This window comes from Chelonoidis abingdonii, chromosome 10 (assembly GCF_003597395.2).
Source record: "Chelonoidis abingdonii isolate Lonesome George chromosome 10, CheloAbing_2.0, whole genome shotgun sequence".
Lineage (NCBI taxonomy): Eukaryota > Metazoa > Chordata > Testudines > Testudinidae > Chelonoidis > Chelonoidis abingdonii.
The window spans coordinates 16,060,083-16,075,538 of record NC_133778.1 but is presented as its reverse complement, the minus strand read 5'-3'; the positions used below and the strand labels follow the sequence as shown (position 1 = coordinate 16,075,538).

Genomic DNA, 15,456 nt, shown 5'->3' with positions numbered 1-15,456 from the left:
ATCTGATTTAGTGTTTCAATTCTTATGGAAATCCTCAGTGCAGATAAGGCCTGACAGTGAAAAGTGCTTCAAAAAGTTTGCTGAACATGTTCAGCCAGTCGTAGTACAGAGTCTCATGTTTGGATTAGGGCAGCGTCCTGATTCCCCCACCCCATACAGTAAATGCATTTGAAAAAAATTCTCTTCAGCAGGTGGGCAGGGAACTAGGAAGCAGGGGTGCTGGAATAATTTGTATAGTGGGGCTGCTGAGAGCCACTGGACCAAACTGTAAGCTCTGGATATAATAGAAACCACTTCAAGCCAGGGGATGCGGGAGCACCCCCAGCACCCGTAGTTCCAGCACCTATGCTAGGAAGCTTGTCTTGTTATTATCATATGCCTCTCAGGGTATGTGTGTGATATTACCTTGCCCAAATAAGTAGATCAAAAGGGACTCAAAGAAACGAGGCGGGAAAGGTACAACAAAGGCCTAGGTAAGGATCATCCCCTCAGACATGAGCCAGGTTTCTAGCCCTGGACAGGAGACTCCTCAGACCTCATCCTGGCAACAGTTGGGAATCTGCAGCTTGCCAGCTGCTGTCGGCTGACACACAGACTGACTGGGAGTCAGGGACCTGCGGTAAGTTGGTGCCCAAGAGAGCAGAGGAGCGCCAGGGCTAAGTCATCTCTGAGGGGAAAGCCAAGCGGAGGTAAGACAGTATGCGTAGATCTCTGTTTTAAATTCATTGCCCCGAGTGCTGTGAATGGTTTGGCAAAATAAATCATATTTTTTATTTTGGAGAAGCTGCTTCTATGTCACTGCAAGCAGTCACTGTCCACAGATTCCCAGCGGGAAATTCTTGCTGGTGCCAAGCCCACTGGGCCTGCTAGGTATCCCAGTTAGCAACCAAGGGGCTGTAACCCAGAGAGCCAGTCAGAGTGGTTGGATGCTGGAGTCCCACCTCAAAGGGAAGTGGAGGCACAGGCCTGTCACTTGGAAAAGTTGTGCTCAGGGGACTGGAAGAGGGTCTCAGAAAAGGCAGGCTGCCCAGGGACTGAGACAAGGTGTTTGGAATGGAGCATGCTCAGAGTTTGGATGGCAGGAGTTTGGCCCAGATTAATTAAGGATGGGATGAAACTATTCAGAGAATCCAGCCCTAATACAACTCCAGCAAACAAAGTGGAAACCAGCGAGTGGCATTTTAAAATAAAAGCCAGGCAGCCTACTCCACTCCATGGCTCTGGCCGGTATTTAACTGCTTATAATGGACTGCAGAAAGCTTATCAGTGTGGTGCTGGGTCAGCTCTCCTCTGCTTATTTGTGTCAGAGTCCCCACTGGCCAGATAACTGTAACTGCCTGCTGAGCAACTAAATCCGCTCTGTTTATTCACACAGGAGAGCAGGTATAAACAACAGCTGCTGCAGCACAGACCCAGCTGATGCCAGCTTCAAACAATTAGAAAAAGAGCTCTACAGTCTTGCCACTCACTTTGGCAGAGCGGTACCAGCGTGTTGCCGAGGGCCTCGTGCTGTAAATCCCAAAGACGTCTTCAATGGGGATGCTGTTCTGTGAAAGCAGGTCAGGAAAGGGGTTTAGTCCTCGGGATGGGTATTTTTGGATTTGAATTAATAAATATGTAGAATCCAGATGACACCCCATCTTGTAGAGTCCTTACCAACTAGAAGGATTTTAACTTCCAGTGTTCCCTATGGGCTAGGTACCTGCTATGCACGTCTAGTGTTGCCTCATGTAGCTGCTATGGCCCCATTGACATTTGCTCTTGCGACCTGCTGCTACAGAGAAGATATAGTGGAACACAGCAGGAAACTGACTAAAACACGTCATTGCATAAAGATCAGCAAAACTTGGGGCGAGAGCATTCTGCTACTAGGACTGGTTCCATTGCTCCTTCATTAGATCTGTGGATCGCTGTGCATGTCACGGGATATACTGAAACATGGGCTTTGGGAGACCACCAAGTAGCTCTGACTTGATCATTGTGCTATAATTGTTCAGACTATTATTTTATCATCAGTTTCTTTGATATTCTTTACATTAAAAGCTGTTTGTGAGACAAGATATTCACCTCCCTATTCTCCATCAGATTGCTACATGCTAATGGTGCCTAATCTTTACTGTGTTTAACCAAAGGTTACAACTCCCATCCCTTGATGAAAATTAGACAGTTTTGTAATATTTAAAAACATATGTACATTGCATGGCCTGGACTCTTGCACAGTACATGGCACGTCTAGTATTTTGTTCATCTTGGAAGCTGCTGAAGAACAAAAGATCTTGCTATCATTATTGCTTCCTTACCATTAAGGTCCCGGCATAAAATGATAAAATCATGGCTTCTCTGTCAGTTCGGCTGGGATAGATGTATCGGCTGTGAAGTGGCAAATTCCTATCCAGGATAATCAGAGGGAATATAAGTAAAGAGGGTTAGCCTGAAAGATATTGGACCTGATTCATGCCTGAGTTACTCCAGTTTTACACTGGTGTAAGTCCACTGCAGAACTGGAGTCTCCGTCTGTTCATACTCACCTTTTCTCTCCTGCCAAAGGACTTTGGGCTTCTGGATCATTCAGCCACAGTAAAGCAACATTGATGGCCAAGTCATAATGAGCCTGAAAGCAGAATAGAAAGGCAGGATGGTGCAGGAGTGAGGGCACTAGCCTCAGACTTGGGTTCAGTTTCCTACTCTGCTACAGACTTCCTATGTGACTGTGGGAAAGTCACTTAATGCCAGATTGTTAATGCTATTTAGGAACCTAGTGGGCTTTTCAAAACCACCGATGTGCATAAATGTCATTGATTTCAAAATGGGTGCTGGGCACATCGATGCTTTAGAAATCTCACTAGGCACCTAAATGCCTTTTAAAACTCTGGCCTGTAGTCTCTGTGCCGCAGTTCTCCATTTGCACAATAGCACTGCCCTACCTCACCTGGGGTGTGGTGAGGATAAATACCTTAAAGGCTGAGAGGTGATCGCATACTACCATGGTGGGGACCACATCCACCTAGATAGATAGACTAAAAAATGCTATTTTGTAACATGTGAAACATTGTGATCAGCTGCTGCAGGGGCTGCCCGAATAGGACACCCAGCTTAGCCTGTTCCAGCACCTTATCATTTGCAGATCATGAATACAGCAAAAAATTGCCTCCAACCACGCTGAGCCCTGTGCCCTACAGCTGAAGGCTACATTCCGCAACTTACATTTTGATGGTCTCTGAACGGAGACATAAAACTAAACATTGGTGCTCATTCTGGGACTTTCTGCCAGACATAAGCACAGCCATAAAGCTCCATCACAGAGTGGGGCACCCCCAGAGCTGATCCTGGAGGAATACAATATGCTATGATAATTTAAAGGGACGCCATCCACTTGAAAATCTAAAAAGTGTGCACCTGCCATCAGTACAACATCCAGGGCAATTATAACTGAAAGGAGTGGGAAAAAAACTTCTCTCTTTGTTACCTTTGTGCATTTGACAGCACTCTGGGCTAGACTGTGGATTTCTCATGGGCCCTAAGTAAGGTGCAGACCTGGGACTAGAGGAGCTCCACTTGAGTCCAAGTGAAAGCAAGCTGCACCAGCCCTTTGCCAGGCACAGCTTACGTCTCCCTCTGTGCTGGTTCATCTTCATTGGCTGGCACCTTTAGGGAGGGTGGAGTCAAGGTTTCATCTACTACCTTCTCAAAAGCCCTTCCTTATCAACTTCACATGTTTTTCCCTAGCTGTACAATAGATGCTGAACTTCGTCACAGTTGACTGGTCACAGTATCTTGGGACCATCTCATAGAACGTTTATAGGGCTATAAAGTGAATAATACTGGGCTTTGCCCACCTCTAACTTCTAGATTTTTTTCCTTTACAGCTAATGTTAGCAAGTGATCTCGTAAAAATTAACTTGATTTATAAGTGAAAAAAAGCTCCAGGCGTGCAACTGACTTCAAGTGAGTGGATACCTATGTAAGGGGACTGTTATCCCCTTACTAACATTTAGTGAGGGTGTTTTGGTTGCTAGCTCCCAGTACCAAAAGGGGAAGGGTCGATGGGAAATCAGGAGCCTCAGGGTATGGCTACACTTGAAATTTCAAAGCGCTGCCGTGGCAGCGCTTTGAAGTGTGAGTGTGGTCGGAGCACCAGCGCTGGGAGACAGCTCTCCCAGCGCTGCACGTAAACCACATCCTCTACGGGTGTAGCTTGCAGCGCTGGGAGCCGCGCTTCCAGCACTGCAGCACTGATTACACTGAGGCTTTACAGCGCTGTATCTTGCAGCACACAGAGGGGTGTTTTTTCACACCCCTGAGCGCGAAAGTGCAGCGCTGTAAAGTGCCAGTGCAGCCAAGCCCTGAGATTAACAGTCCCCAGGAACAATGGGGAGAGGCCAAGGCTCCAGGTCAGCCTGATTGACAGGGAGGACAGGGGGGTCCCATCCTCTGTGTGAGCTGGAATTGCCTGGGTCAGACAGAGTGGGGCGAGAAAGCAGGGCCCCAAGCTGAGCTGCTGTGAGCAGAGCTGCAGCCCCAAAGCCAGAGCACAGCCCAGAGAGAGCAGACCTGCTCTGGGAGCAGAGCTACAGCAACCAGAGCCAGAGAAGCAGCCCAGGGAGCCAGGTCAGTGTTGGGAGCAGAGTCATAGAAGCAGCCTGCAGAGCAGATCCTGTGCTGAGAGCAGAGCTGTAGCAACCAGAGCCAGAGGGGCCAGAGAAGCAGCCCAGGGAGCTGAAGGAAGAGCAGCAGCAGCAGCCGCCATGCTGAGGCAGAGTGGAGCTGGAGCTGTGGCTGGAGCAGTCTGCAGCTGGGTGCGGTGAGCAGCTGGGGAGAGCGAGGGGGACCCTGGGCAGTGGGCCCAGCACAGGGAGATGCCTCAGCCAAGAGGCTCTGCAGGCCAGACTTGGAGGGGGATCGTAACCCTGACAGGGCGGGGGCAATGCTGGGAAGAAGGCTCCTGCCACCTGGAGCCTGAGAGTGTGTGGCTGCCGCCAGAGCGAGTGTCCAACCCACAGCATCCCTGCAGCACAGCCAGGGCCTGAGGAGAAGGCCTGGGACCTACAAGGAACTGCCCTGACATTCCAGGGACATTGTTTGTGATGTTTCCTGCCACAGAGCGGGGTAATGTGTTTCCTTTAACCTTTTCCATGTTTCCTTATTCCTTTTTAAACTAATTGTTAATTAAATAAACTGTATTGCTTTAAATCGTATGTAATGATCAGTGGGTCAGGAAAGCATCCAGTGCAGAGAGAGCACCCCGGAGTGGGGACACCCCAGCCCCTGACCTAGGTGACCACAGCAAGGTTGGGGGTTGAGCCTCTCAGGAATCCTGGGCCCAGCCTTGTTGGGGTTACAAGGACTCTGCCAGATAGGAGAGTGCAAGGAGAGTCCTCGAGGCAGGGAGGCCCCTGGGTAAAGGAAGTGGGAGTGAGGACTCAGATCCTTCCACTAGCCCATTTCACCGGGGTAGTGCAGAAGCCAGGAAAGTTCCCCACAATAGTGGGACCATTCCCTCGCTTATACCTGTAATCATGTAAAGTCATCATATCACTAAAAACAAGTTTTCAGAGAAGTTTGTAAAATAATGGATATCTTCCACCTACAAGTGTAATAACAGGAAGAAATCCTGGCTCCAATGAAGTCAATGGGAGTCTTGTGCTTCACAAACATTACCTAACTAATCCTCACACGACAATCACCATGTGGTAGGTTTCATAACTTATATTTTTATCCCAGAAGGGATAATTATGAGCGTCTAGTTTGATCTCCTGAGCAGCACAGGGCTGTGGAATGTTACCCAGGAATTTCTGCATTAAGATCAAGTAGCAGATAAATATTACTTCCATGTTATAGATGGGGAAACTGAGGCTAAATGGCTTGGCCTTGGCCAAAGAAGGCCTCATTAATCCTGTTTAAGCTACTAAACTGACTGCTGTAAGCATGATTGTTTAATACAGTTGGTCCCCAAGGAAAGACACCACATAGTTTGCTTCTGTCTGTTTGAATTAGATCCAATTGAGTTAATACCAGGTAAATCGGCTAATTTTAGCTCTCATAAGGCAAAAGAGCTGGAATAACATTTTCAAAAAGTGACTAAGTGACTCGGGAACTTAGGAGTCTAGGGTCATTGAAAGTCAGTGGGATTTAGGAACCTGTCTCTTTTGAAAACGGGATTCAGATACTTTTGAAAATGTTATATGCAACTGATCTCTAGATAGTTTCCCTCTCTTCTAGATAAAACACATTTGCTTACGGATACTAATAGCAAGTTATTTAACTGCATCAAACCAGGCAGCCTTCAGTTCTTTCGTTCAGGAATTAAGAATGCAAGATTAGAATAAGAAATCGTCTGGCTACCATATCATCGAGAAAGGTGGGCTGCTGTCTTCCTTTCGGGTCGAATTCATTTTCCCGAAGTCTGATGCCAACATAATCTCCCCTAAAAGCAAGAGAGCAGCTTTGAGTTACAGCCTGTGCTAGGCAATCCACTGCATTGGAAGATGGAGTAAGACAACTCTCACAATCAGGGCTGTGTTTACTGTAGTTAAAGCTTCACAATCTGCAAGGTTCAGCAGGTATCCCAGCCACCGATGGCAGCCTCCTTCCGACGTGGAAAGCCTGTTATTTTTGCAATCTCAGCTTCCATCTCTATACTCTGAGCTATGGACCTGGCTGTCTGCATCCCCCGAAGGCTTAGAAATAAAGGGAGAGGGCAATGGTAAGCAGCGTATTCAGACTGAGGTCCTGCTTGGGACAGGCTTCACTGGCTCTTTGCTGGTGTTGCTGTTGCAATAAAAGCAACGAGCACACAGTAGGGATGTCACTGCACAACCACCAGCCTGAAAGGGCTGCTTCATTGGGGTTTGGGTTTCTGAAGCTGCGACCTGGACTCAGATAGGAGCGTACTCACTCAAACAAGGAGCCTCAGTGAAGTCAGGTGTGAGCCTCCTATTGAATATAATGGAAGTTGAATTACATCCCTGGAGAAGCTGTACATGGAGAGGAACCCAGAGTCTCTGGATCTAAGAGCAGGACCTTCTACTACGCGAGGTAAAGGATGTAGCCTATTAGCTTAAAGGCAGTAATTCTAGTGCCCAGACCCTACCCGTTTGTGTAGTGCAGGCACTAGACAGGAACCATAACCCACACTGCTAGCATGAGTTCTGTATGTGCATAGCTCAGGGCAGTGGTAGGCTCTGAATCATGGAGGTTTACCTATCTAGTGCATATAAAAGGAGGACAGTGGGAGCTGGTGAGCATGCCCAGGGAAGGCTTCCCAGACTTTCCACAAGGGAAAGCCGGAGGACACATGTAAGGTATGTCGGACAGGACCTTTAGAACACAGTCATTGCTAGCTGTAGTGCAGTACGGGAACTACCTGGCAGTCGATACTTACAAGAGTTTTTCAATCTCTTTTTTCAGGCGTTTCCTTTCCATGGATGGGGGAGGAGTGTTCTAGTTGGTGGGGAGGCTGTCGCAATCCAGACCGTGTACTAAGATCCAGCTTAAAGAGTAAAAGGAACAGAAAGACAGATCACTATGTGTCAATATCACAGGGACTGAACCAAAGCCATCGATGAATTAGCACAAACTATTTCAATACCCCTGCAAAAACATGGGCGCCACAGAAGTGGCAGAGGAGTAGTACGCCAGTGGGGATGTAACAGGAAAGGAAAGCAGACAAGACATTCTGGTAACACAAGTAAACAACAGCTGTAACAGTTCGGGGTATCCTTGGGCCAAGCCTTGAATGTGAGGGTGAGGAGTTTGACCGTGATGTGAAATCCGGCAGGAAGCCAGTGCAGGGATTAGAGCAGGGAGGGGCAACATGTCTTTTAGGTAGGACACCTATAAGCTTACGTGTTTCTAGAGCACCCATCACAGCAGCATCTACATAGTTAAGTAATTTAGATGTGTCTAGTATTGTCCTCCATATAGGGCATCAGAACAGATCCTGCTCTGCAACTCTCCCACCTCCTAAAGCTTTTCCTGTTTCTCCCTCCACCTAATGTGGGAGTATTAGTAGTCCCTGAGTGACAGGACTGGAAAGGGGGGCAAAGGAGATGATTTTGGTTGAATGGGTTGGAAAGAAGACAGGCTGGACAGGAGAAGGCTACAGCAGGCCAGGGTGAGGATAACAAGGGTATGAGCCAAAGTTATGGCAATATTTTGTACACAATTCACAAGTCAAATTATATGCATTACTTCCCCTCGACCATGGGTTTACAGAGTTCATGAAACCACAAACATTTAGGTTCAAACATGCAGTTTATATGTGTGTCTAATGTGCCCATCAACACTGTATTTAGGTGCCCTCTTTAATAGGCATCAAAAATGACAGCACTTATGTACAGCATTAGCAGAATTGCTAAAAAAAAAAAATTCCCACACAGTTGCTTGCCATGAACCGATTAAAAATAGCACAACGATTCCTGTAAATATTCTGGGCCAGATCCTCATCTGCTGTAAATCAGTGTCGTTTCATTAACTTCAATGAAGTCAAGAGGATTGAGAGGATTTTTTCCATCTGAAGTGTGGCCCCAATATTTATTAATGCAGCATTTAAGAACATTGTGGCTTGGCCAGATTGCATACACCAAATAAATAAATGAACCCTTCCATTTAATTAAGGAGCGGGTTTCAAAGCAGTTCAGAGCATGTCAGATTAAGGAATCCAAGGCCTCCCTTTTGAAAGCTGCTCAAAAAATCACACTGTATCTTTCTGTCATTTGAGAGTCCCTCAGAAAAAGGGAATCCACTGATAACTGTAAAGATGCTAAGAAACATAATTATCTAGTTAATAATCCTACCAACAGGACTGTATACCGTCTTTTTACGCACACACACATGCACTTATATGAGAAGTAGTCCATTACCTGTGTCAGACTCTCTGTCTTGTATAATGGTGATTAAAAGGATTGGCCTTTGGAACTGCTCTATTTCCTGGTAGCTTTAGGATGGAATTCACTCTTGATGCTCTGCTGCAGCTGAAGGAAACTAGGCTACTGCTTCGCACAAAGCTGAAGCTTTCTTCTGTTGCTTAGAAACAATGCTCTGAATGGAGAGAAATAAAAAAATAAGAGTGTGCCCTAAAGTGGGGCTCTGGTCCTGGTGTCTAAGTGATCCTTTTACATGTCCAGGCATTGGGTTTCGCAGGGGAATGGCTGGCCTGAAACATTGACAACTGGCTGACAAGGGACATCGAGTCCCTCACTCTGAGCTGTGATGAATCTGATTGTTAGTAAAAGTAGCTACCTGTATGAAGCAGATGTGGGGGATGGGGAATGCTAACTTACGAAGGGGAAATCCTGGCCCCTGGGAAGAAATGGCAACTGTCCCATTGACTTCAATGGAGCCAGGCAGGATTTCCCCTCCAGAGATTAAGGCTAATGTGACTAACTGAATCACCCATAATTTTAACCCAGTTTATAATTATACTCATGGGATCAGGAAAAATTCAAAAAATTAAACACACCCCAAACAATCAAGAAAATCCCATCATTGCCACCCACTAAAATCTGGCCATGATAAAAGACCATGTTCAACAGCAAATCATCAAACCAATTAGCTGGAAGGAAAGAAAGCTCAATCAGCTTATATTACAGTAGGTTTGCAGTTTGTGGACCCCACCTTGTCATGGGGGAAAAGTTTGTTGTGCTCCAAGGACCCTGAGAACTATGCCAGTGTGAGTGTTAACTCCTGAGAAGGCCACACAAATTGGACATGTCAAAGGGTAGGGAGGTGGAGCAAAAGGCCAACAACCTATCCTTATAAAAGAGTTAAATTATAGAAACACCAGGTAGCCACTATGGCAAAAAGCATGATAGAGAAGGATGGAGGAGCCTTGTTTGTGCCCTAGATTGGATTCAGGGGTGAAAGTAACTTAAAGGACTTGCTGGTACTCCAGAGTCCTGTGGAAGGGGAGGGGCCTCGACCAGAAGAGGCGGGGCCTCTATCCGTAGAAGTGGGGCCTTTAAATCCTGGGGCTTTTAAATCAGGATTTAAAGGGCTTGGGGATTCAGCTGAAGCTAGGAGCCGGGCCCTTTAAATCACTCCCGGAGCTACTAGCTGCAGAGGTGGCTGGGAGCCCTGGGGATTGGGCAGGGGTGAAAATAATTTACATTTCTTACCCCATATGGTTCAACTGCAAGCAACTCGCCTCTCCTACGTACTTCATGGATCCCTCCCACTGCATGACATAGACAGAGAAAATAAAGCTACTATTACTACTATCAGTACTGTCTGTAATAAAACTGTACTACTGGAATAAGCCTGAAAAAGTGAAAACTCACTGTCACATTTTTCTCTGTGTCTTCCCTCCTCCTCTAGCCAGGCTGCTGACACTAGGCTCTGTACTTTCTCCCTGGCACTCAGCAGCTGCAGGGGCTTCCCTCTAGCTTGCAGCAGGGAGACTGGCTAAGGGAGGGAGAAGCCTGCCTCCTGCATAAGAACAGTTTAAACTCAGCTGTTGCGCAGTTCAGTAACATTTCAAAGAGGATCTGCAAGCAGTTTGGACATCACAACCATGATCCTTTGCTGGGGAGGGAATGGGATAGATTTGACCTTGGAAATGGTTCCTGATTTTGATTGTGTTTTTTGTGTATAGCAGATCCCCTCATCCCAGAGGCAGAAAAGAACTGCCTCTGCCATGGTCACACACACCCTCCCCCCACCCACAACAAGTGGGAGTGAAATTAACAAGGATGCCAGAAACAACTTCAAACATGGGTGCTGAACTGAGCAGGGAACAGCGGAGTTTAAACTGTTCTTATGCAGGCAGCAGCAGCAGGCATCTCAGCCAGTGTCCCTACTGCAAGCTAGAGCCTAGAGGAGAACCCCTGCTGGGGGGGGAGGGGGAGGAATACAAAGCCTTGTCTGCAGCCTGGCTGGAGGAGGGGGAGGGAGGAGACAAGAAACCAGTGTGACAGTGAGTTTTCCCCTTCCACCTGCTTTTATTAGCTCTGGCTACACAGCTTAAATCCAAATGCTTGTATTTGTTGTGTATATTAGTATTGGAGAGATCCCCTCATCCCCGGGGTCAGACAAGGACTGCCCCTGCCATGGTCAAACACACCCTCCCCACTCCCCCCAGCTACTGTGAATGAAATTAACAAGGATGCCAGAAACCACTCTTAACCCCGAGGGCTGAACCACTCACGGAACAGCTGAGTTTAAACTATTCTTATGCAGGGGGCAGGCTTCCCCCTCCCCCAGTCTCTTTTTCTTACCAGTCTTCCGTACCTGCCCATGCTGGCTTACTTTCACCTCTGATTGGATTATAATGTTGCCTCCAATAGAAAGCTGGCTGGGATGGCCCAAAGAAATCCAATGTAAAAATCTCCATAATATCATCTGATTTACTGTTATTAGCCACTGTCCAGTAAACACCCCATATATTATGTACCAAATTGGTACTGTACTTTCTCTTCATTTTCCTTCTCCTCTCCACTATCATGCAATCTCTTGTTCCAAGTCCTATAGCTTCATGACCATTTTTTTCTGGAAAAGGACCTTTTCCAAAACAGGTTCCCATCAGGTTCTCCATTAATCTGATACTATAGGCTGTGACTATGCTAGTAATGGAGCTGGATTCAACATCTGGGGCCTCAATCTGTTTGACACCAGTTTAACTCCATTGACTTCAGTGGAGTTGCTTTAAGGAAATCAAGCTCCCAAAGACACAGCCTGCCCACTGCATCTCCTTCATTTAAATATGGTTGGCTGCTTGTGGAAATGGGACTAGCCCTGATGCAAAATGCAGACTATCATTTGAAGTGAGACTGAGCTGCATTGGGTGGGCACCATAGTTTTACCCGGGTTACATCAGCATTCCAAGATTCTCCTGTGACGGGCTTCCATATGAACTACCACTGATTGTATTAGGGCGTTGTGTTTGTCTAACTCTGTGCAGTTACATCACCTCCTTGGTACAAGCCCATTGTTAATGAAGTCCCAGGAATCTGATTATACTTGCAATTCTTTGAGAACAGAAAGTGCTATAGAAAAGTACATTCAATTCTGTTTTCTACATCTGAGCCCTGGTCTACACTGGAAGAGGGAGGGGAGCGGAGGAGAATCAATCTAAGTTATACAACTTCAACTACGTGAATAACATAGCTGAAGTCACTGTACTTAGATCAACTTACTGTGGTGAGTCGACTGCTGACGCTCCCCCGTCGACTCTGCCTGCGCCTCTCCTGGTGCTGGAGTACCGGATTGATGGGAAAGGGCTCAAGGATCGATTTATCGCGTTTATACTAAACGCGATAAATCGATCCCTGCTGGATCGATCGCTGCCCACGAATCTGGTGGGTAGTGTAGACATACCCATAGTGACCTATGCTGCCAGTGAGTCAGGAGGGTGAGCAATGAAGCAATTGGTTGCCTGTGGCCCATCATTTGTACACCGTATAGTTATGACATTGTTACCAAATCACAGAATTTCAGCCCTCACATGGAGCTTTGTGTCATGACCCAGCCATTCCCAGTCTCTGTTAAGGCCTGAGTTAATTGGGTCATTACACTAATTGAATCTATTTCCCTATGTTAAGTTCTCTTCACACCTTCTACAGGTCATCTTAATTATCACTTCAAAAGTTTTTTTTTCTCCCTGCTGACGATAGCTCATCTCAATTGATTAGACTTGTCCTGTTGGTATGCATACTTCCATCTTTTCATGTTCTTTATATGTCTAAATATCTCCTGTCTGTGTGTTCCATTCTGTGCATCTGAAGAAGTGAACTGTAGCTCACGAAAGCTCATGCTGAAATAAATTTGTTAGTCTCTAAGGTGCCACAAGTACTCTTGTTCTTTTTGGGAACACTGGTTCTGAGTCTTCCTGACACACAGTTACAGTCTTACCAGATATAGCTCCCAATTCTTCAACTGTTTCTATGCAGAATGCCCCACACGTGGGCTATACTATTTTGTTTTCAGATTCTCATCTGATGCTTATTATTTGGTTCCACTTTTTTATCTTTTGAAAGAAAATCTACCTATGCACTATTGTGTTACAAAACTTGATAAAAAAAAAAACGGAAAGCGCTCTTTTTAACCCCAAACACTCGCTGTTATTTTTGCAACACAGACACCGAAGTATTGTACTCCTGCGTGAGAACAAATCGGATCAGAGACAAAAAAAGTGAAGCTGTCGGGCCTGTAAGCCAGGAGAAATCCAGCAGGGAAGCTGACCGTGCAGTGAGTGATACAGAAAATGTATTTTACAAAAGCCCTTCCGCTTTAAGGGTGTAAAGGTGGGAGCTGAAACAAAGACAACGCTTCTCTTTCACACGGCTTTTTAAGCTGACGGCATCTCTCTAAAGAAATGCCATTGGCACAGCAAAAGACTTGTGTGTTTCTGGGCTGGAGCTGCCCCCGGGCACCAGCAGCTTGGGCTGCCCCCGCCCTGAAGGCTCGAAGGGGGGTGGCCAGGATCCGCAGCTGTGGAACGATTGAAACAGCGAGGTCACGTGAGCCAGTTCAAATCGCAACACGCCCGCGAAGCTCCTATCCGCGGCCGAGCCCGGGCGAGCCCCGGCCGATCCGCTGGCGGCGCTGGGGGCCGCTCCGCCCAGGGACAGGCGCCTTTTAGGGCCGGGCAGGGGGAGCTGTTTTACATTGACCAAAGTAAATCCATCCCGCTGCATTTCCAGGTTCCCCTGGGCAGGACGTGCCGAGCCCCCCCGGGTGCAAGCCCCGCGCAGAGCCCCCCGACTGCCCGCGGGGGCTGGGTTGAAGATGTAGCCGCGGCCGTGCACGCGACCGGGTAAGTGAGGAGGGTTGATTAGCGAGCCCCGGCGAGCGGCGTGGGGAGCCCCCTGCGTGCCCCAGGCGGAGATCTGGGGACCCCAAGAAACCCCTTCGCAGCCCCCCCCCCCCACCCGAGCTCGGGGAGTGACTGAAACTCTTCAACAATCTCCGCTGGGCTAGTTCCCCTTTCTCCGGGGTCTGCAGGGTTGCAACCTAATAGGGTGACCAGAGAGCAAGTGTGAAAAATCAGATGCGGGTGGGGGGTAATAGGAGCTTATATAAGAAAAAGACCCCAAAATCAGGACTGTCCCCATAAAATCGGGACATCTGGTCACCCTACAACCTAAAGAGGTTTCAGAATAGGAGCAGTGTTAGTCTGTATTGGCAGAAAGGAGGAGGAGGAATCCTTAGGGCACCATAGAGACTAACCCATTTATTTGAGCATTAGCTTTTGTGGACATCAGATGAAGTGGGTTTTAGCCCATGAAAGCTTATGCTCTGATAAATGAGTTAGGGCATGGCTACTTTCGGAACTTCAAAGCGCTGCCGTGGGAGCGCTTTGACATGTGAGTGTGGTCGCAGCGCCAGCGCTGGGAGAGAGCTCTCCCAGCGCTGCATGAACTCCACATCCTCTACGGGTGTAGCTTGCAGCGCTGGGAGCCGCACTGCGGGTACTGTTTACACTGGCGCTTTGCAGCGCTGTATCTTGCAGCGCTCGGGGGTGTTTTTTCCACACCCCCGAGCAAGAAAGTTGCAGCGCTGTAAAGCACCAGTGTAGCCAAACCCTTAGTCTCGAAGGTGCCACAAGGACTCCTGTTCTTTTAACGTAAAGAGAGAGACTATGTGAAGCAAAGTATTTGAAAGTCAGCAGCGCCTACTGTGCAGGATTTGAGGCGGGGTGGGGGAGTCTCTGTGAAACTCAGTGGTTTCATCCCCCCTTGCCCCTTTTGTAAATTGCAAACATCCAAAGCTGGGGGAGGGGTTAGTGCTGTGATTGGGGAGGGATCCAGAGTCATCCTGAGGGCAGCTCCTGGCAGGTTAAAGGTTGGAGAGATCTTGATGGGATTGGAAGGGACCTCGAGAGGTCAGCTAGGCCAGTCTACTGCACTCATGGCAGGACCGAATACTACCAAAGCTAGGAGAGGGCAACTTATGGCCCATAGGCCATATCCGGCCTGTCAGGGCTTTCAGTCTGGCCCACGGGACAGCCTGCTTCGTGGGGCTAAGGCAGGCTCCCTGCCTGCCCTGGCCCCACACTGCTCCCAGCAGCAGCCCTCATCTGCAGACACTGCCCCCTGCAGATCCGATTGGCTGGGAACGAAGAACCGCAGCCAATGGGAGCTTTGGGGTTGGTACCCGCAGGTGAGGGCAGCACATGACAGAGCCGCCTGTCCCACCCCCAAAAGGCACTGCCAGACATGCTGGCCATTTCCGGGAGTGGCGTGGGGCCAGGGCAGGCAGGGAGCCTGCCTTAGCCCCCCTGTGTGCCGCTGCCACCCTGGAGCCGCTGGAGGTAAGGGGTGCTGGGCTGGAGCCTGCACCCCAACCCCTCCAGCACCCTGCACCTGTCCCCCCTGCCCTGAGTCTCCTAACCCCCTGCCCTGAGCCCCCTCTCAGACTCTGCACCCCCTGTCCTGAGCCCCAACCCCCCTGCTGCATTCTGCATCTGTCCTGTACCCCAACCCCTTGCCCTGAGCCCCTCCCACATCGCAACCCCATGCC

At 48.3% G+C, this 15,456-nt stretch overlaps 1 protein-coding gene across 5 annotated transcripts in view; it reads right to left on the bottom strand.

Annotated features, from left to right (window-relative positions):
* The window catches only part of LOC116816105 (gamma-crystallin B-like), an 84,368-nt gene extending 75,411 nt beyond the window's left edge, over window positions 1–8,957 (bottom strand). For 2 of the 5 annotated variants that reach the window (XM_032765093.2, XM_032765094.2), the window contains exons 1-6: window positions 8,862–8,957; window positions 7,382–7,489; window positions 6,343–6,424; window positions 2,529–2,611; window positions 2,301–2,388; window positions 1,470–1,547 (exon numbers count right to left, since the gene is read on the bottom strand). In XM_032765093.2, the coding sequence (XP_032620984.1) occupies window positions 1,470–1,547; window positions 2,301–2,388; window positions 2,529–2,611; window positions 6,343–6,424; window positions 7,382–7,422 (372 nt within the window). In that variant the 5' untranslated portion in view covers window positions 7,423–7,489; window positions 8,862–8,957. Of the gene's footprint in view, window positions 1–1,469; window positions 1,548–2,300; window positions 2,389–2,528; window positions 2,612–6,342; window positions 6,425–7,381; window positions 7,490–8,861 lie in introns of those variants that run through there. The other 3 variants (XM_032765095.2, XM_032765098.2, XM_032765097.2) reach the window with 3 other exon arrangements.
* Window positions 8,958–15,456: the final 6,499 nt, after the last annotated feature.